The sequence below is a fragment of the Canis lupus genome, chromosome 11 (genome assembly GCF_003254725.2).
Source record: "Canis lupus dingo isolate Sandy chromosome 11, ASM325472v2, whole genome shotgun sequence".
Classification (NCBI taxonomy): Eukaryota; Metazoa; Chordata; class Mammalia; order Carnivora; family Canidae; genus Canis; species Canis lupus.
Genome location: NC_064253.1, coordinates 34013427 through 34036627, shown reverse-complemented (window position 1 = coordinate 34036627; position 23201 = coordinate 34013427). Strand labels below are relative to the sequence as shown.

Here is a 23201-nt window from a genome sequence, read left to right as displayed (position 1 = left end):
TTCTTGTATAGTTCTAGTTACTGTTTCCAAACCTAGCATAGTCCCTGGCACCATGTCACCAAGTAGATAGTTGATGAAATTTTGTTAAAGGAATAAATATACACTTACTGTAGAATTACTGAGTTAAATATTGTACATTTCTAAGGCTTTTGAAAGATATTGGTATGGAATCTAGGAAGGTCTTATGAATTTATGTTCTCACTAGTGGTGCCTGAGTGGTTTAATTCCACTGTCATACCCATAGCATTTAAATGTAGCACATGGCTCTAGAAGCAATATTTATATATTTATATATTTATTTATCTATCTATCTATCTATCTATCCATCCATCTATCTATTTTTAAGTAATGCAGCCCAGTGCAGGACTTGAACTCATGACCCTGAGATCATGACCTGAGCTGAGCTCAAGAATAAGTCACTTAACCGACTGAGACACTCAGACACCCCCCTGTAAGCAATTTTTAAACATGTCCTATGAATATTTTTAAAGAACAATGTCCCCATGGCTTTTTTACTTTACCCATGCACCTCTTTTTCATCATTTATATTTAATTGAAACCATTGTGCATCGCATCACGTTCTCCTGTGAGCCAGGTTAGCTCCATTTTTTTTGCGGGGGGGCGGGCAGAATGGGGAAATAGAGACACAGTACCTACCTCAGAGGTTGTGTCTTTCATGGCAAAGGTATAGCCCACAGGCTCTGCTGCGGGACACACTCCCTCAGGGCACTTCCCAGCCATCACTCCTTTATCTATGGGTAGAACTTGGTAAGGCACAGATCCCCTTGGTTCCCCACAGGAAAACAATCGAAATAAATACATCAAAGCTTAGGGCTGGACTGTCCTAGGCTTGATAATTGCAGTATTTTACATAACGTTTATATGGTTATAAATAACCTTTAAACTTCCTTCTCCTACTCCTGATTTACCCCCAGGCCAGAACAGAGGAAGAGAATCCTTGGTTTCTGTGAGCACTCAGTTGGCAGAGTTGTGTTCCTTGCCTTCTCCTTGTCTTCTGGGCACCGAGCCCAAGCTGTTTCCTTCTTTCAGGACTGACTCTGGATTTATGGCCTGACATAAAAGTATCAGATTTCTAGCTCCTGAACTCGTCCCACACCCTAGATGTGGTGGCCTCTCATTTATTACAAACCAGCGTTATTATTTTATGCAGATTGTTGTTTCTCATGTTGTCTTCCAGCTGCCACCGCGGCACATTAATGGACTGCAGAGATTCCCGTTGAGCTGAAGTTCATTTTCCACTCTCCGTGTTTTGTATTGCTTGACAGAGGTTCAGCAGAGTGAGGGATGTGTTGACCACCCTTGCCTTATCCCACCATGAATGTGGTCTCCCGCTCTGAGATTTCCTATGTCTAGGGTTTTTGTAAATTTCTAAAACTAGGGGGAAAAAATACATGAAAGTTTAAAAAAAAATAAGGAAGCCTAGAAAGCTATGAGAGGTATTGCCTTGGCAAGAGTTGTCAGTATAACATAATCTTGTCAAACCTGAGTCACGGAACTATCAAAACCAAGTTGTACCACTTATGCACTTTACTTGTTTGGTCTCTGTCACGCTCATCCCAAAGGGTCAGGAGTAACAGAGGCCTCCCTATTGCAGTTTTCATTGCACCTTGAGTTTTCTTCTGAAAAAACAAAAAAAAAAAACCAAAAAAAAAAGACAAAAAACGGGCAGCTCAGATGGTGTTAAGCATATGCCTTCAGCTCAGGTTATGATCCCATGGTTCTGGGATGGAACCCCACATCGGGCTCCCTGCTCAGTGGAGAGTGAGCTTCTCCCTCTGCCCCTCCTCCCTGCTCATGCTCGCTCTCTCTCAAATAAATACAATCTTAAAAAAAAAAATCCTGTAACATCTGTTCAGCAGCTTGATAATATAAAAAATAAAGAAGACATTTTTAACAATGATGGTAGCTCCTTAAGCAATTCATAATAAAACATATCTTAACTTAAATACTGGAAACCAAGAGAAGCCAGCAAATGATGACTTGAACCTAGAGGGTTCATTTGGACTTGTTTCCAAGCATGGTGCATAAATAAGAAAGACGACTTAGGAATATGGAAAAGGATTGCACTGTTAAAATATTTTGAGACTGTTTCTTTGTTAACTAGATAGAACTATGTTTTTCCAAATTATAGGAATGACACAGTTAATATATTTTAATGTTATATCATGCTGAAATTAATAGCATCTAGAACACTTTTATGCTTTTACATAATTGATTTGAAATAGTTGTAAACTGTAAGTGTCATTATAGGGAAGAAGAATAGATTTTTTTTTAAGAAAATAATGTGTTTTTTATGTAGGTGATAGAAATTCAATTTGTAACCTTAATCTATCCAAGCATATTGGAAAAGTTAACATATTGCTCTACTATATGTAAAAAAGGAGCAGGTGTCCCAGACAGACAGGTGTTAAGGTGGCTGTTTGAGCTTGCCCTAGATCACTAGTTGACTTCAGTGAAGTTCTACTAACAGGTGGCTAACTGATTGGAGTGCCATGTGACATTTATCCCGGGAGCAACTTGGATGACAGGCTGCTACAGACTGAGGAAGGGGTCTTTGCTTTGATGAAGAAATTGCCAAAACTCATGTCTCATTAGTGTTTCCTAAGGTTCTTTGGAAGTGAACAACAGTTTAATTAAGGGCTGACGTAAACACGTTTCTGCACACTTTCCCTGCAGCATTTTATCACATTAGAATTGATCAAAATTGTTGCCTTGGGCTGACTTGAACAGATATACATCTGGAGCGCCATTTGTGCAAGCTGCTGATGAGTCGAGTGCATACGCTGTGTTTCACAGCAACACTCTTCCTTTGTAGATGAAATTACCTTGTTGGGAGATGAGTTGATCTAACTCTTTATTTGCTTAAGCCTTTATCTCTTTGAAGTGATGCTGTGAAATGAATGACACATCAGGGCTTAGGATGTATGTATGTCCCAGTGCCAAAAAAATTTATACTTTTGCTAGTAAAAATCATGGGATGACTTGATTTGCAAAATACTTATTTAAAGCTATGTTTAAATCTAAGTGAACCAACTTATATGGGTGGAACTTTTTCCTACCTAGTAATCTTTTATGATGTATTTGACTTCACAATTGGTTGCTAAAGCCATAGCTAATTGTCCAATTATAAATCCAAACATGGGTATAGACACTGAAGAATAACACCATCAATGTGAATCTTCCTTTTTTTTTAAATTAGCTTTGTTGATTTCTGTCATTAAGTAGACTCTTCTGTATAATCTGATATCACAATTGCAATTAGTGAATTTTTGTATTTGTATTTGTAATATCTGTCCTTTCTGCTGAACTATAAGAATTGCCAAGTCAGGGAGCAGGTGGTCTTATTTAACATCTTGAACTTGAGGCCTTGTCCTAGCTTCTCACACTTATTAGAAACTGAGTGACTAATTTTGTTTTCTCTTTTTGCCTTACATACAGTTACTTCTCATTTGATGAGATCTGCTCATGCAACCATGCATTTTCCGATATATGGACTGGTTATTTTACTTACTTATGTACTAGTTACCAGTCCACCATACAGCTTCTTTCGTATGCACGCAATTCTAGGATAAACTGCCTAGATGCAGTATCTGCTCTACCTCTTCTACTGTCTTTCAGTGCTAGATTTTTTTAAAAATTCTCTCCCTGAGCATGTTCTTCCAGCCTCCGTATGTCTTTTGACCCTCAAGTCAAGCATACACACACACACACACACACACACACACACAAAGGATAGAACAAGTACAAAATAATCATAATAATCATAATAATCATAATAATCATAATCATAATAATAAATCCTTCAGATGATATCAGACACAAACAGAAGATCATTAAGGAAATCTATACCTCCACAGTCCCAGGAGTTGTTGCTTGGAGAGAAAATAAATCAAGATAGTTCAATGGATAAAATAATGTTATATAGCTGGAATAAGAGGGGAGAAAAACATCATACTCTAGCCCAAGGGAATATCATCAGTGGAGAAAGACAGAGTTAAAAATTAAAAGTACATTCCTCCTGGTTTCCTCCTCCAGGAGGCCATAAGTAAATGAGTTTAGCTAAAATTTAAGCAAAATGGAATGGTAAGGAAAAACTTACAGAAAAATGTGATACCATCATAGATCTTAAATTGAGGAAGATATTATCAGAAGGAGATGATTTCAACTACTGGTTTTGCAATGAACTATGAGGAGGAAGGCTTGGAAGGAGACTGGACAGGCAGTTTTTCATTTAACCAGGTACTAGTGAAAAGGGCTTAGTAGAAGCTACAAGAAACGGAACAAAAAATATACTTTTGGAAAGCATTTCCTTCTTGAGATCAGTTCATTTATAAATTGTTACTTTCCAAATCCAATTAGGTGTCTTTGACAGCAACCCCTCATTGGCCTTTGCTTCTTTCTCATGGACCACCAGCAATTCCTGCCTCCTTCCCACCACAAGAAACACCACATAATCCTTTTCTTATCATCTTGCTTCTCTCGCCAACTTCTTTATTTCATCTATTATTCAACGTATGCATTATTATGTATGTATTATTATTCAACTTTTTATATATTTATATATTATTCAGCTTTATTATTATTCAACTTATTTTCAGCTCAATCTTTTTATGTATTATTCTTCTAGCTTGAGGGACAATACACTGTGAAAAGCATGACATTTGTTTTTCTCCAGAGAAAGGTCACTTAAAACCATCTCTCCTATATATTCATTCCTCAAACATTTTTTTTTTATTTTTGTAGCCTAGACATGCATTAAAAATAGAAGCAGTATCATTTTTCAGTTTGGCATGAGGTCTACTAGACTGCAGACATTCAAAATAAAATTAAAATCAAAACAATACAAGTTTGATTCATGATTAAAATGTAATAGCTAGAAACTCTACCCTTACTTCTCCCAGATAATTGAGATTTTATTTTTATTCTTTCTCTATTGCAGTGAGTTTTTTTCCTGTGGCCGTGGTGGGTAGTGGGTCGTTTTGTGTCCCCCAAACACTTAGCATATGCCTTGCACAAGCAGGGTACCAGTGTATCTTTATTGATTAATGGGTTCAAAGATAATTTCATCTAGTGGGAAGACAGTGGTGATTAAGCTCACTTTCCATATTATCATTCTTTATCTTTTTAAAAGAAGTAGTGTCAGTATAAACAGTAGACCTTCTCATTCTTACTTTTGCTTTTATAAGTTCACTTGATTGTTTGAGGAGAAGACAATTTGTGGTCCCTTTTACAACTTGAAGAGTGAATTTTAATTTGTCTGCCCTGTTGGCCTCGGTAATTCCTTTGTGTGTTCTGAACATGAAGGTACCATTATTATTCAGTACATGCCTAAAGAGAACCTGAACAATAAATCGACTTGTAATAATTACCCAGGAAAGCCAAGTGTATTATTTTGAGTAAGAAAATGCAAAGGCTTCATTTCCCAAAAATTACGTAATCACCCATCTTCTTGAACTTCTGACAAACACCCTTGATTTATGTGCTCTTTACAGAAAATTACTCAGGTGAATTCAGCTACATTTAATGAAAATTTGGAAACAGTACAGTACTTGCAATAGCCTTGATTGAGCGTCCCCAGAAATGACAGAACTATAATAATATTCATTCTGTTGCCCAAGCTCTGGCATATTTCATTATTTTTCAGTAATGTATAGTAAAGGCTCTATTGCTTATATCTGGAGTCTTCTCTTTTTTTCAAAGATTATTTATTTGAGAGAAAGAGAGAGTGAGAGTGAGAGTGTGCAAGTGAGAGGAGAGGGTGAGAATCTCTAAGCAGACTCCCTGATGAGTGTGGAGCCCAGTGAGGGACTTGATCTTATGACCCTGAGATCATGACCTGAGCCCAAACCATGAGTAGGTTGCTTGACCAGCTGAGCCACTCAGGTAGTCCTAGATGTGGAGTCTTTAGAAACTTATTACACTGGTTAATTTTATTTGAGATCTATATTTAACCACAGGTAAAGCATGAGAGTGTCAATAGATTTCTTTTTCAAATAGTTAATTTCAAATTAAAAATTTGGAATAAAAACTTACTACATTATCTGCAAAGTGAGGGATGAAATAAAGGTTCTTTCCTCTCCTGAAGACCTATATATGTCTGTGATTAGCTTCTAGCAGGCCAAAACTTCTATTTGTAGTATTACCTTTTCAAATCATGTAGCTTTTAAGTGAAATTAAGTATTATTTTTGGCATTTTTAAGGGACCTTAGCCGAAAGGAACTTTGTTTTGTATGTTTTTAAATAGTCTCAACAGTTTTCCTCTTTCTTTTTTGTAGCAGCATTAATTGCCATGGTTTCATTAGCAATTTCTTTTCTTCTTTTTTTTCTTTTTGAGAAAGATATAAGGAAATGGCTCACCAACGCATCAAAGTTCTGATAGGTTAGTGAGAAAGCCAGTTAATCACAAATTATAGCTACAAATACACCTGTCATTTTTTGTACACTGTGATATCTACTGTTTTAACAGTTACAATTCCATTCTTTAAGTGCCAGTGTACTGAAAACACATATTTAATTTCATTGGATGCTTTTACCAGTGCTTATGTGATTTTTCAAATGGCAAATCATAATGATCACCAGTTTCTTACATTAATAGCACCATAAAAATTTTTTAAATAGCACTGTGAGGTTTTTTCTCTTGTTAAGTTAAAAAATGAACATTATGTATGTATATGCATGTATATATATTTAATATGCTAAAGTTTTAGGTTTCTAAAAATAAAAAGTTTTTTCTCTTAGAGATACAAATTGAAACATTTTATAAGTGAAATTATGTGCTGTCTGCAGTTTGCTTCAGAGTGAAACAGGAGGGAGTGTAGATGGCATAAAGGTGAAATAAGATTGGCTATGAATTAATAATTGTGGTAGTGCTATCTACCATAGCAATTTTCACACTGTTTTATAATTACCTTTTAACTTGTATGTATGCCCTCCCTCCCTAGTTTTTAAGTTTTGTAGAGGCAGAAACTTAATCTAATCTAGTTAACCATTGTGTCTCCAGCAACTGGTGCAGTGTCTGGCATAAATTAAGCCTTCAGTAAATATTTATGGAGGGAGTATATTAATAAATCTGTCATCTTAAGGGGTCCCTGTGATTGCTGTCTCCATTTGCCTAATCCATCCTCCATGTAGTTTCGGGAAGGATAGCTTTAAACTGTTAATGTGTGATCATATTTTGCTCATCAGTAGCACTTCCCCATCAAGGCAAGCATTCAGATATCTATACACAAAGTCCATGGCCCCTTATTGTGTGGGTCCTGCCAGCTATGCCATACACTACTTGTACTACTTGCTGATGTTATTGCCTCCCTTCCTCTGAACATTTCCTCTGTCTGGGAGTATCATCCTCATCCACATTTTAAACACGGTGCCACTGAGGCATCTTCCTTAACCTGGGAAGGCTAAAGTGGTCACCGTCCTTGTGCAGTGAGGCTGGAGATGTAGCAGCAAACACAACACCTCAGCTCTCAACACACTTTCTCCCTCTCAGCGGTTGACAGCCATTTTCTTCTTATCATTCTCCTCTTCACTGACAGTGAGTATCCCTACAGCAGTTACTTTGTATTTTTCATAACATCTTCACTTTACCTGGCAGATAAAGGAGGCCAATAAATATTTGCAGAATGAGCAAATTAAGGAATGTACTTTTTGTAAAACAAGTAATGAGTTTTCCACAGAAGATGTTAAATCAATGATAGACTTACCAGCATACCCAAAGGTTGTTTTTCACATTTGCACCAGGTTTTCTTCTGTTTTTTTCCACAGTGTAGTCAGCAGGTCAAAAGACAAACCCCAGAATCGTATAAATCTAAGAATGAAATGCTGAGGTAAAAAAGACCTTAATGTGAACCAAGGCGCCAAGGGAAACATGATACTTAGCTTTTCAAAAGTTCAAGATTTATTTAGTAGGAGAAATAATTCTGATGATAATTTTAATAAAGCCTTGGGTTAACTTCAGTGGAGATTGTTTCTGACAGATATTTCAAATCTCCAACATTACTAGACATTTGACCCTCCATACATATTTTGTAGAGAGCCGAAGTACAGAAATAATGAAATGTTAGAAAATGAGATCTCTTCTTATATTAACATGAACTTTGTAGCTAAAGGAGGTCATAACGTTTGGGTTTTTCCATCTTCCTTTTCAGATATGTCTTCTCCGACTACTATGAAGAAGCCTGAAAAGCCACTGTTCAGCTCTACATCGCCACAAGATTCTTCCCCAAGATTGAGCACTTTCCCCCAGCACCATCATCCCGGAATACCTGGAGTTGCACACAGTGGTGAGGAGTTTCAAGCATAGAGGAGAAGCTTATCTCTTGTTTTCAGAGCTCACTCTCAGGGATGGAGCAAGAGTTATAATTACAGCTGGGTGGCCATATTTTCTCAACCAAAAGAGGGAGGGTCATGATCCAATCAAATATTTTTTTCTTAAAAAAAAAAAAATATTTTTTTCTTATCAATATGAGAAAAGATTTCCAAAGCATTCAATTGAATAACATTCATGAATGTATTTTTAATTGCCATTATTGAAAATATTACAATCACAAGAAATTAGAAGAAGTGGGGTACATGGTTATCTTTAACTATAGCTTCAGGATTGGTCCGCATTCTATGTTATTTGACTAAAGAAAGATGGAATTTCAAATATGTTGCTAAGTTTGGAGTATTTCCAGAGGCATTAAGATATACAGGCACTATTTCCACAGATGTTATTTTCTATGCAAAAATCAATATTTAATTACTTATTTAGGAGTGAAATTAATCAGAAAAATAAAAGAGGTTCTTTGGCATTTTTTATGTGCACAAATAAATTTTTTCTGTGAGCTAGTACACTTGATACTATGTCTAATAATTTATGTAGGAAAAAGAATACAGTATTTCACATTTATACTTTAAAGAACAACTAAACTAAATCCTCTTTCAAAAATTAAAAGTGAGAGATGCCTGGGTGGCTCAGCAGTTGAGCATCTGCCTTCAGCTCAGGACATGATCCTGGGATCCCGGGATCGAGTCCTGTATCAGGCTCCTTGCAGTGAGCCTGCTTCTCCCTCTACCTGTGTCTCTGCCTCTCTCTCTGTCTCTCATAAATAAATTGATAAAATCTTTTTAAAAAATTAAAAGTGAGATATAATAATAAGCAATACTTTATACTTTCTACCTGTTACTCTTGAGCCCTAAAAAGGAGTATACTGAATTTTTGGTGGATAAAGTTGTTTTTTGTTTTTTTATGATTTTATTTATTCATGAGAGGCAGAGAGAGAGGTAGAGACATAGGCAGAGGGAGAAGCAGGATCCCTGTGGGAGCACGATCCGGGACTCAATCCCAGGACCACTGGACCATGACCTGAGCTGAAGGCAGACATTCAACCACTGAGCCACCCAGGCGCCCCAGAAGTTTTGTATATAAATATGTTTGTACCGATACTCCTACTGCTTTAAATTAATAGATAGGCAATTTCTGATTTTTCAAACAAATTGAATCTGGCTTTTAAACCTTTATTCAAAGGATATAACTTCAGTTATAAAAAAAATTCTTAGCTTTGGTCTCTAAGTGTATGTTATAGTAAAAAAAAAATGCATGGCCCTTATTGCTACTACCAAGAAAATTATTTAATTAAGAAAATAATATATAAATCAATGTGTTATAAAATTCTTACATTTATATTGTTTGTACTGCTAAGATACGTCAAAAAAATCTGTAATTATTTCACAGATCTGTAATGTTGACTATTTTAGCAAAATTAACTTAGCAATCAAATCATTAATTTATTATGACAAAATATTCTTATCTCTGACATTTGGAAAAAATTAAATAGTACACTTTTATAGAATAAACCATGAAAAACCTAGATAAGCCTTCCACCTTGGTCCTTCACCAGATATTTACTCAGTATGTAATGTATTAGGGCCTATGGTAGGCATGGCACCTTGGTCCTGAGAGACAGTTTCTGTCTGTAAAGAGCTAATGTGACAGCATGGAGACAAGAGTACCACATCATCTAGGCATGAAATCTGAACAGGAGCAGACACTTGGAAAAGGATTAGATGCCTGGAAGAGATGTGTTCTTAAAATTTAAAGAGTGAATTTGCCACAAGAAAGAAGAAAAAGCCAAGAGGAAGGTTGTTCCAGACAAAGTGAACAGCCTGTATCTGTGTCAGAGAGGTCACTGTGGCAAGGAACTGCCTTGTATCTAGGGATCCACAAATATCTCAATGTGGCCTGGAAAGAGAGTGGCCAGATATAAAGCCCAAGAAGTGAGCCAGGGAGGGTTTCCTACAGCACTTGAGGACTGTACAAACCTGTGAAGTTGTTGGGCTTTCATTCTGGAAGTGGTAGGGAGCCATGGAAAGATTTTTAGCAACAAAGTTACATCCTTGAGATGCTATTTTACAAAATTCATTCATATAAGACTATAAAGGCTATTTTGGAAGGAGTGAGACTGGAGGAAAGACAATGAAGAAGGCTTTGCAATAATGTAGGCAGGAAATACACATACATACATGTATGCATGTGTGAATTCTTTCATGAACAAGGGAAAAGTTTTCTGCCTTGTATTTTGCTTCTCCTTTTTCTGATGACTAGAATGAATTTTATTGATACAAGGTAGCCATTTTTACTTTCAGTTGAAATATTACATTCTTCTTAGCTTATATCAGGCCAGCTACAGCTTCTGTGAGCACAGTACAAGGTAGCCTAGAGCCTGAGGCCTGATTTGATATGTGCCAGTTCCATTGAACAAAGATGTCTCTGAAACTACTGGTGCCACCTTGATCTCAAAGCCCAGGGGGCCCAAGATGGAACTGCATATGTATCTTTCAAGGGCTTGTGCACAGATGCGGGTGAAGACCATGGTCAAGGGTTTGTGCACAGATGCAGGTGAAGACCATGGTTAAATTGAGCTGAGATTAAGTGTACTTCAACACCAAGTAAAAAAGATTTAACTTGGGTGTTTGCATTTCCTTAAATTATACTTCCAGATGTATGTTCTTCTTCAACAGAGTAGTATGTCAAAAAGGAGTTTCATTTAAAGAAATATTTGTTCTCTGAAATGCGTCCCTTTGTTGGAGGATTTGCGTACTTCAGTGTGGAAAGATTACATGAGGCACTTCTTTAAATTGTACTTTCTGGTGCCTTACCCCTGGAGGGTCTCAGCCAGTAGGTCTGTGGTTAGGCCTTGGAATCTGCATTGTAACAACAATCCAGAGGATTCCGAGTGGCCCGGACATTCAGGAAGCAACTTGTGACCATAAAATTGAATTTATGATTCTTTGCTGATACACATTCTTAATTTCTCATATTTTCTGAAGAAAGCTTTCTTTGGAGAAGATAAATAATATCCCTTTAAAAGCATATATATATATATATATATATATGTGTATATATATATATATATATATACATAATTACAAAGTTGGAGATAAGTTAGTCCAGATCATTTTCATTAATATGTCATGGAAAGAATTTATTTTGCATATTGTTTGCTAAGTTGTCTCATAAAACACTAAACATTTATCATATGTAATTTCCTATGATTTGGATCAAAATATTAAATGGAAATAGACATTTAATCTTCACTTCTACATATACTCTTTGGTACTCTTAAATTGTACTTAGTGTGGTTATTTTCCTCAACATTATAGAGATAATGATTGTGCAATTATATTCTTTCCCCATTTTTCAAACTTAAGAATTATATTTCAAAAACTAAACAATAAATTATGGTCATACTGATGTTGAAAAATTACAATACAATTAAACATTGTCTACATCGCATATGTTTTATATATAATTTCCCTTTGTGATTTATTGGTAAGTTAATATGCCTATATGAAAGTTTAAATTCACATTTCTGTGGGTTTTATTCTTGATCTTATCTTAACAACATCTTTTAAGCTACGTGTAATAAAAGTTAGAGTAGAAGAAAAATAGTTACAGAATAGAGCTCTTTTGGTTTTGGAAAGGAACATTTTCATTAGGAAAAAGAGTTCCCAGGCGCTGTGTTCAAATGTTCATGAGCATTTATACAAAGATCAGGTAATTATTCAGCACATTATTGTATACTAGTTATTGGCTTCCCTTTTAACCAACCACCCGCTAGGATGTATAGGGAAAATATTTATTTAAAATTGGACTATGCTTCTGTTTTGAATTTCGGCAGAGCATCTGTGGGTGCCCCTGCCCTTTAATTAATGTGCAAGTTGGTCTGGACTTAAGACACAAAGACTTTCTGATCAAAGATTGTATTCTGATGGGAAATAACTCTGCTTAAAGAAATGTTTTATGAAATATTGGCTTAACCTATAAAAGAGAAACTTCCTTTGTCTCAGCATTCATGGATCTAGAAAACCAGATCATTAGTTCCCCAGAGTGGGGTTAGGTCTGTGTGTTCTCACTGCCAGCGTGGACAATAGAGTGCTGCGGGAAAATAGGGGCAGGTCACAGGGAAGCAGTGAGGAGCTGTCAGGGTGACAGCCTCATGTGGCTCTAGGGGGCGGGACGGAGCAGTGGGCTCCACACCTGATGTCATTCTCCCCTTTTCTGTCCTGTGCAGTCATCTCGACTCGAACTCCACCTCCACCCTCACCGCTGCCATTTCCAACACAAGCTATTCTTCCTCCAGCCCCGTCGAGCTACTTTTCTCATCCAACAATCAGATATCCTCCCCACCTGAATCCTCAGGATACTCTGAAGAACTATGTACCTTCTTATGACCCATCCAGTCCGCAAACCAGCCAGGTAAAAACAAGAGAGAAAATAAGATTAGAGCCTAAGGGAGATGGACAGGTCTGACTCTAGAACACGAAGCTCATTCAGACAGTATGTCTGGCAAAACCTCAAGCTTTTGAAATCCATCTTCAGGAAGTTTCTTGGTGACTCAATAAGTTTTTATTTAAAGGTAGCTGAATGACAGGTAGGAAATGTATTGCCCCAAAGGGGCGCATTTGTGAGGATGTCTGTTTTGATGCTTTTGAATTTTTATTGATTGAAAAGAAAGTCTATGCAGAAAGTACATTGACAAAAAAAAGCTCTGAGCTGGAGTTCACACCTCTGAAATACCTGGTTTAACATAGGAGCAAGGTATGCGCTAAAATAAACACACACAAAAGAACTTACAGTTGTATTTTTAGACCAACTAGTAGGTATTAAAATAAGCTTTGGTAATGTAAACATTTTCAGTGTTTGATGACTACTTGACTATTCTTTGCACAGACATGACTACATTTAATAATGAGTGACATTACCAGAAGTGTCTTTCTTTTTTTCTTTCTTTCTCTCTCTCTTTTTAAACATTGTGTAGTGGTTTTAGGGACTTTTATTGTGTAAATATAGTGACTCATGTACCTTTCTCACTCCTTAAACATGTGGCTTCTTCTATGGAGAGGTCACTTCATAGGGATTCATATAAGAGGAAAATCGTTGTCATATAGATAGTCTTTGTGCCAAAGCTGGCACAAATTATAATATCCAGAATCTGTAATGTAGTTCTGATCTTAAGTCTGGTATTTGGCATTGCTGCTTCAGCTTCAAGATTCCTGTCCACTCCTTATCATACCTTTAAATGCTCTGAGAGATTGTCATAAACATTGTCATTAATGCTGTTCAGTTACTAAAATGCCAGTGAATAGTATGTACATATTAGTTTAGAATTAACAAGGAAAAGATCTGAAAAAATCATATTTGGTGATAATTGTTAAAATGAAGCAAAATAGTCTTTTTTGAATGTTTTATTTTGAATAACAACATAGCCAGCACCATTTGGGTTACTTAAAAAGTTACCTGTACTTTTAGTTCTATTGACTAATAATACTAAACTAAATACACCATTTTTGAGTTGTGAATTTGTAGTTTAACCATTTATATTTTAGAAGAAAATGTCCAAATGGTATAGCCTTTTAATGACTATAATAAGAACTACTAAGTAAAGCAGTGGGATCTTAACGTATCAGTTTAGAAATAAAATTTGCTGTCAGATCGTGGATTCAAGAGTCTCAGTTCCATAGAGCATTTTGCTAGACTCAGCTGGGAACAGTGCACACAAGGTCTGATTTTAATTTGTGTAGAATTTCCATGAATAACAAAGTCTAATTAAGACATCCATTAAAAGTCCTTAACGTTAATTCAGTGTGGAAAATCTTAGAGTTCCATTGGATTTTTTTTTTAACTGATGTCTTAATTAGGCACTGTTAGGGGAAAAATTATGCAAATTAAAATCAGGCCCTTAGTGTTACGCATTTCTTTAATTATTCAGTGCTTGTTTTAGGTATATTTCCATTTCTTTATAAGTTAAGAGGGCATATTAGGTGATAATCTGCCTATATTGTTCTGTTTTTCTCCCTATTTTTAAGGTAAAGATCCAGCTTCTAAGAGAAGCATCTTACTTTCATCTCAATTAAAAAAAAAAAAAATCCCCTCTCAGGATTTTGTATAATAGGAGCAATGTACTATATAGGGTAATCTTTTCCTAATGCCATTCAACTTCATCTTCAGATAAAATGTCTTTCTTTACATATCTATGGTATGAAGGTTCATCTAACAGCCTTAAGAGAGAAGCTTTTACAGTAGAGCTTCGTCTGTTTGAATCAGTAGAAGATCCAAAAGGAATAACTCTCCCCATTCTTCTGACCCTGAATTCCAGATAAGTTGCCTGTATTGGCTTGGGACCTCTTTGTCAGTTTTAGTCTTTTTAAATGAGAGAAATGTCTGTTGGCTCATGTTGATTCCATTCCAATGTCTATTGGAGACTTGCAGAGCTTGCAGAATGGATGAGGTAATAGATTCTGTGGCAGAATTTTCTTGACATTATTGCCATTCTTCTTCTATCCCGTGTTCTCAGGTAGGTCCTATTGAACCATTTTGGTGAACACAGTATACCGAATGTACCACCAATGATATAATGAGATCTTTCTTGAGGAAGATATGTAAAACAGTCTTGTACAATGTTCAGATAACCAGAAGCTGATGGTCTGCTTTAGAAAAAACTACTTTTTCCCCTTGAAAGGAAATGCGTCTTTCTAGTAAACCGCAGAATTGTTTTTATGGGCACATCATATATGCTTTGATTTTTAACTCCAACTCAAAACCAATTAATTTGCATTTCAGAAGAGGACTCTTAATACTTACCTTTTAGCTTTAAAAATGGGGGAAAAAATAAGCACTTGTTCACCTGTAGTCCACTATTCCTTCCCAGATATCCTCCAGCCCTGAATCGATTTTGATTGTTAAGTCTAGCAACTGAGATGCCTCATCCTCCCCACAGCAATTCGGAGATTAATTGCATTGCTGGTGCACCAATTAGAGTGAGACAGTCATGCTATTCAGTGGATTATTTTAAATAAAATTAGTTTAAAGATATAACTCTCTCATAGGTTTCCGTAGGGGGAAACTCTGGTCAATTTTCCTGACATAAAGTTAAATACTTCAAATTACTCATGATGAATAGTCAGGATATTCAAGAAGTCCATTTTCTTTATAGAATAAATAATATGGCCTCTGAGGAACCCAACCAAAGTTTAGTTCATGTCTGTAAGTTACAGTATTTAAGTGTTATTAGCTGTTCATATTTTTGTCTAAAGAAATATCTCCTGGTAATTTATGTGCAGGTATTTAGATAAATATGCTGCTTCATTGCATTCTTTGCCTTTAACAGTGCTGATTATAAAGGCTAAATATTTGTGGGGAATACTCTTGTGGCAAATTGTTATGTACACCAAACAGTGGAGAATTTCAACATGAGTGTAATCAAGAATAGCACTCTCTGTCTAGAAAAATACATTCCAGTTTTTTTTTTTTCAAACTGTGTACCCTTAGGATTTTGTCTCCTACCACAGATACTATTTTCATACCCGGGTCTAAAACTCAGATATTAATATCTTTTCTATCATTGCCCAGGGGATTTTCTCAGTTGATTCCCACAAATGTCAACAATAATGTTTTGTGTAACTCTCCATGCCCAGCAGTGGAGGAGTAACTTAAGGAACAAAGTATATTTGATTGCCCTCTGCTTTACTTCAGCACATTTTAATTGACTTTGGAAATCTTTTATTTGTAGCTGTAAGGTCAGACCTAGCCCATCATTGTATATCATTGTGTGGGTCTGAAATTTTAAATGCTTTAAATATCATTCTATCTGCTCCTATTAGTAAAGCATCAAAAGTTAAGTGGAAATCCTAGAATCTAAACTGCTTGATGTGTGTGTCCAGGTGTCCCTGTGTGTCACAGAGAGCTAGAGTTTCTGAACGCAAAGGATGAGCCTTGACCGTAAATGATGGAAACTATTGAGTTTAATGGGTTTGATCTCCTGGATATCCTTGTCATCTTTGTGTGTCAGTGATAGCATCATTAGGTGAAATTTGTGTTCTGAAAGCCAGAACTGACTCATTGCAGAAAACGAAGAGCAGAGGAGAAGGAGGCATGGTTCACATTCTCACTAGCTCAGGAAAGATTTACATTGTTGTCTTGGGCTCACCATGTAAGTCTCCACTTGAGTCTTCTGTGCTTCCGAACCAAAGGACCAGTTTTGCCCAGCTCTCAGGGCTGTTGTAAAGATGAATTCACCTATATAAAGTGTTTTGAAGGTGAAGACTTTCTATTAAATGCTGCTGCTTCTTTTTACTACTAACCATTGATTGGTCTCCATGACTCAGACTTGTGTGGGCCTGTGGCAGTCCCAGCAAGTACACAGGGTTCACACAGCCAGGTGGGCTGAACGGAGCTATTGGGCTAGACGACTGCCTTTTGGATTGTTTCACCCGGCATTCTGTTTTTGTTTTGTAGCCTAACAGCAGTGGTCAAGTGGTAGGGAAAGTGCCTGGCCATTTCACACCTGTCTTGGCACCCTCTCCCCATCCCAGTGCAGTGCGACCTGTGACCCTGACCATGACAGATACTAAACCCATCACTACATCCACTGAAGGTGAGGCAGCTTCACCTACAGCAACCAGTAAGTATTTCTGTAGGAAATGAGAAATGGCCATCAAAGGCACCATTGGATATCTGATCCAAGGTGGAACACAAGGCAACTTTTCAGACCAGATGGAGATTTCTCATTTATGTGGAACTAGCAGGCATGTATGTGGCCTGGCTGTGACAAGCTCTCTCTTATCAAATTTCAGTCTCAACATCATATTTGAAAAGGGAGAAGCTTATTTGTTTGAATAAACAGCTCTAATAAGAATAAGTCATGCCTGCTTGTTCAAGGTATACATTGAAAATACACCGAATAACATGACGCAGTATACGAGGTTTCTGTGTCACCCAGACAGACCATCGATCATTGTTACTTATTGGAGCATTCCTATAGGAGTCAATTCCCTTCACAAGGCAGACTAAATCAGTGCCTCTGTAAGATAATTGCACACTTACAGTGCTGTAGGGTATGTCATTGCAAAAAACAGTTACAGGATGTTAGATGTGGATGAGAATATGCCAAAACTGAGTATTAGGCACATGTAAGCTTCCTGCACTTTCATTGTCTGCGACTTCTTTTTCTTTTCTTTTTTTTGCTTATCATGGTACATCAGGTACTACGCTTTTTAACATGGTCATAACATTTTAAATGTCAGATTTAGCCAGTGAACTTACATAGTGAACTTACATACAATAAACCAATGATTGCTTTGCTTCATCACACAGAATACTCATAAATACACAAAAAATTATTACATGGTTTTTCAATTGGCTTCATCCAAACTACTGGCTTCCTAGAACTGGAGCTGGTAAAGTGGAGTGGATAAAAATCTAGTCAGGAGGAATTAGCATGCTCCTCACCAATTATGCATTATATATCTGAAATTCAAAGATTCCATTTTCTTTCCTAGAGCAAAAAAAATTGACATGCTCTGGAAATTTCTAAGTGAAATTACAGAGACACCACTGAAATTACAAAGACTTCCTCTTTCTCAGGCTTTGGAGAGATGCTTTCCTTTTTTTTTTTTTTTTTTTTTTGGTGGCTTCTGAAAACCTGGGAAGGAACACTGCAAGCAGAATGTACGGTACCATGAGTGTACAGTGAATTCAACATTTCTTTCTCAAAATTCTTGAGGCCCCATAGCCTAATCAGTCCCTGTAGGCTTATAATTCCCATCAATAATCATTAATGTTTGTAACTGATCTGTTGGTAGAGTGTCTAGTGAACACTTCCCTGAATGCACAGATAGATGAAATCCAGTCAAGGAAGACTAAAAACTCTTTTGTTCTAAAGGTTTGCTATGTACACTATAGCCACTAAATTTCAAAAGTGGATGTGTTAGCATCTTTGAGTAAAGTCCGCAATTTAAATAAAGGCAAATAGAAAATAAAGATTTTTTATTTAAAGTATTTGAAAGACTATCCCAGCATAAATGGTCTAAACCAAGTTCTAGAAACTTCAGGTACCTACTCTTCTAGTGACATTAATAGATGACCTTCAGGGGAAGATCAGACCCAAACAATCACAGCTCACTATGGGAGTGCTGTCAGCCTGCTTGCTAATGAATTGTTCTAATACTCACCTATAGGCTGGTCAGAAAAAGCATCTGATTTGATTAGTAAAGTTATAAAATATTCAGAAGAAATATCTTGGTTGTATAAAGACAGCTGTATCAGTCCATTTTCCACTCCTGCATAAAAGAAATACAGTGAGTTGTTTTTCCTATAAACAAACTTGTAGCTCCAGCTCCCAAGACAACACTGATAATGAGAAATTGGTCATTGAACTGATAAGTCAATAAAATTAAAGAAAACACACATAGACCAAGGTAGTCTCTTTCTCATGGCTGGAAAGAGAAAATACCACAAACTTTTTGCTCTATAAGGTTGAGGCTCTTCTCCAGCTGTCTGTGCTGTGCATTGCTTTCCAGAGGCCTAGAGAATGGGGGCCACTGGCTGCTATGGATGCCCTTAGAGGGGCCCTTTATTCAAGAGTAAGTAATGCTGAATTGTGAGCATCTTCACTGTTTTAAAAAGTTGCCTCCATGGATCTAGTTCTGCAATCCTTTGAATAAACAGGGCAGAATTAATATATTCTGTTTGAAAAAAAAGGCTTTTAAAAATTAATGTCTGGATTTCTCAGTAATCTGATAGTGTTAAACCAAACGTTTTAGCTTCCTTCAGACCTATAGATATAATATGAATGGTGAAAATGTAGTTCTTCTGTTTGTTCCAACACAGAGCAATGGGATTGCTTTAGTGCTGGGAACTTCTTTCCTTGTGAAAACAAACAAATCATAAGGAATAGGTTTTCTTTGGAAAATTCACTGTGTACCAAAAAAGCACCTCTACAAAAAGTGCTTTTAAGGTGAGACTAAATAACTTAAGGAATATTCACCATATGTACTTACCACCTGGTGGCAGAGTATTTAAAAGGTGCCATCATCACTCCGTCTCTTGACCAATAAGAAGAAACTGACTTTTTGTGCTTATGGAAAAGAAAGAATTTTTTTCAGAAATACCTCTATCAAACTTAAGTTCATTTTCACACTGAATAAAATACTGACCTAATTCACTCAATATGATATAATAAATATAGGCTTCTCCTTCATGTTAGTAATACTGGATTTTTCTCCTTAGTAAGACATGTTTCATTCTATATCATCAAGCACATCTGCTTAAATCCCACTCATTACAAGCTTTCACTTTTTCCCAATAGACTTTCAATCTGCTTTTACATTTAGAATCACAGACCATCATTGATTATTCCATTATTAGACAGCTAGTATCTGGTGAAACAGTTCAAGTAGGAAAAGGACCCTTCTGTTTAGCCAGTTCTCGGTACTCCTGCAAGAGTATAACTGGAGCAAGTAAGTGTGAGATGCCCACACCAAAGGATGGGATGTGGTTTACTGGACAAATTTTTGGGGAGGGGGATAAACTAGGTGATTTGAGGTCAACTGCCATTTCTTTTATATCACTTGGTGTTCACTCAGACAAAAGACTAGAAAAATAAAGACACTTTTTTTTTTTATTGCAAGTCCCACTTCTCTGGGTTTCTTTTACATGGACAGGGTGTTCATTCTGATAGTTCACAATTTTTATCTTTGTTTTTGTTCTTCCTTAATCAGCCTACACAGCCTCAGGCACATCTCAAGCCAATCGATATGTGGGACTAAGCCCAAGAGACCCATCCTTCCTACATCAGCAACAGGTGGGCAAGTTTCACCCAGGTGTGACGGTGTAGCACGCTTTCGCATTGGTGCTCTCTCCATGCTGCCTCTGATCTGGACTCAGAATGGGGCTCCCGGGGCTTCTGGGAAAGAAACTGATCATTACATTTTCCAGAATATTTTCTCATTTATCTTTTGTTTCTTGCCTCTCTAAACAGGGTTTCTCAAATTGGCTCAAGACCTTTTCCATCTCTGTGGCCTGTATCGATAACATCCATGAGTAACAGAGTCTTGGCCAGGATATTTTTCTCCATCTTATTGGCTATTGAGAACTTACTAGCCTTTAGCTTCCCAAGACAAAAACTGAAAACTGATCTAAAAGCCCATCAGAGGAGAAGCAGTACACAATTTGTGTTTTTGAGCTCTTTCATATTTTCCAGATGTTTTACTCCTCATTTTGGACTTTCAGTCCAAGAGGATGAGTTATGAAGCTAAAATCTTGGGCGACACATCATTCCTGTTTTAATAGGTTTAAATTGGTTTACTGATTTCAGATGTGATAAAACACTTTTTTTTGTTCTGCTTTCTTACATCATTTATGTTTCAAGTAGCATTTTAAATTTCACATCTCATTAATGCTGTAAATTTAATGCAAATGAAGTGTTTACCCAAACTGTGAAAATATACAGCCAGGATTAATGGTGGCTTATAAACAAATTAGCCACAGTCAAAGGCATGGAACATACCAATACAGAAATCCCACGATTCTAGTTACAGGATGACAGAAATAATTCCAAACGCTTTCAAATTTAAATATATTTTATGGTGCATATGTTTGCTGCTCTCAAGTTCTGATAGCAGAGCAGTTTGAAATTAACTGTGCAAGATATTAAATAGGGGAAAATAGGCCATCATGAATAAGAAGGAGCTGTGTAAACTTGCTCTTCATTCATAAACTATATATGCCTATGTCTGTGTTTTTACATAGCAGGTACTCCTGCCTGCTGCTTTTGTTCTGGACCTGCCCACCTGGCTGGTGCCTGTTGTATCTCTCTTAGCTGTGCTTCGTGCCAAATTCCCAAGTCCTGCCCAGTTGTAGACCAAGGTAGCAGACTGCATGTATCAAAGGTCACCCCATGCAGAGTTCAGAGAAAATCATAAAGATAATAGCTTATTCAAGATACTTGACGTTGCGCCAGATTTTTAAAAAGCAATACAAAAGAGTGAGAACTAACTGAAAACATCTGTACACAGTTACGAAAATACCAAATAATAATTAGTGGCTTTGCCAGCCATTGGCTTATCAACATAATTCTCTGGAATGCTACTTTTTCACCTCTAAAATTGCTATAATATGAAATGTGTTATAATTACTATAATATGGTTCTATTTGACAAATGTATATGTTCACTGTGTTTTTTAAAAACATATGTAAGATTTATAGTTTTAGAGACTTGTTCTTTTAAAAATCATTCCACATATTTTCAGAAATATTTTTATCATGGGGTTTGCATTACACTTTATGACACATCTCTACTTTCCAGTTAATTTTTAATTCAGAGAAACACTCCTCCATTATTTAAACCTTTGCCCCAAACACATTTAGATTATGCCCAGTTCCACGTATTTAGAAGTAGTCTTCCCATCCCCCTGTGCTAACCTATGGCAACTTTAATTTTTTGTTTTGTTTTGTTTATTCCTTATGACTAACATTAGAGGCTCAGGAAATTATCAGTAAAGTTCATCATGTAGAAGTTACTTCTTTCACATGTCCAAGGGTAAATCAAGAAAACTTAGCAAGCATTAGAAAAGTGTGAGTCTTAATATAGATGGAGTTCTGAGCACATTTTAATTGAAACAAATATATATATATGAGTTCTGGAAGTACAAACTTTTCTTATCAAAGACCACCACTTCTTAGTTAAGTGGGCAATGTCAAATGAAGACCTCTTACAATATAAATAAGATTTGTTTGGTCGAATGCGGTTGATATTTATGGACTATACAATGCATATTGAGCCTTGGAAGAAAAAAGCTGTAGAAGCTTTACAGCTAAAAATGTAATGTTCAATTCTATTGAGAATTGGTATTTACCAAGCAGACAGATAATTTGCCCTATATATAACAGAAGACTTAGTGCTACTTTTTGAAATGAAGAAGCTCAATGTGCCACATTTATACTGAGCCATATTTTTGAGGCATGCAGAAGATGCAAGTACATGCATCTCATACTATACATGAATATTATTGAAGGTTCCAGTTAAAAGATTATTTTATGCCTTTAAATTTTAAAAGAACCACTGAGCTAAAGTTTTAGGCTTAACTATCCAGGAACAGAGGGACAGAAATAGTTTAAGTGACTTCAGTGGAGTAAAGGTTATGCTTTCCCACAGCAGAAATGAGATTGATTTACTGTGTCCTTTCATTACTTTACAAAGATTTAAAAGAGACCACTCTTGTAACAGCAGGTTCTAAATGCATTTGGTTTAAAGCACTCAGTGATGAATGAAAAGAAAAATCAAGGGGTACATGAAATAAAGGTAATCAATCATTTTATATTAGCTAGGAGAAATTCAAAATTAGAAAGGCAATGGATTTAGTCTGAGAGAGTTCTTTTAAACATTCCCCATAGCCTTTAATATACATGACCCCTTAAGAATAAATATTGTCACCAGGTACATTCTTCAGTTTATTGGCGGCTGCTTTATAAAGATTTATCCTTTTAGGTTATGAAAAGTATTGATGTGCACTGTGCAGTGCTATTTTTTCTCAGAAAAGAACTTTAATATACCCTACATAAATTAGGGTTAACGATAAATTTAAAATTGTTGAATAATTCTGACTATCTTATAAATAATCTTTCCAGAAGATGACAATAAAGCAGACCCTTCAATATAGTCATTTCTAATACACGAGGACACTGTCCTTCTTCTTTTGAGATGGCAAAAATTAAAATTAACCCTATACTCCACTTGTAAGAGTAATACATCCATATTGGCAAATTTGAATACTAAAAGTGCATGCTGTTATGTTAACTTGGCACACATACAGCTGTTATTAGTAAGTATACATCTCCATGGTCCTTATAATAGTTATTA

The 23201-nt window shown here is 36.3% G+C and overlaps 1 protein-coding gene across 18 annotated transcripts in view; it reads left to right on the top strand.

Annotated features, from left to right (window-relative positions):
• Positions 1-23201, top strand: part of NFIB (nuclear factor I B) — a 436433-nt gene that overhangs the window by 386068 nt on the left and 27164 nt on the right. For 6 of the 18 annotated variants that reach the window (XM_049116122.1, XM_049116124.1, XM_025432006.3 and 3 more), the window contains exons 7-10: positions 8169-8303; positions 12576-12760; positions 16799-16964; positions 20062-20144. In XM_049116122.1, coding sequence (XP_048972079.1) covers positions 8169-8303; positions 12576-12760; positions 16799-16964; positions 20062-20144 — 569 coding nt within the window. The remainder of the gene's footprint in view (positions 1-8168; positions 8304-12575; positions 12761-16798; positions 16965-20061; positions 20145-23201) is intronic. The other 12 variants (XM_049116128.1, XM_049116127.1, XM_035697337.2 and 9 more) reach the window with 3 other exon arrangements.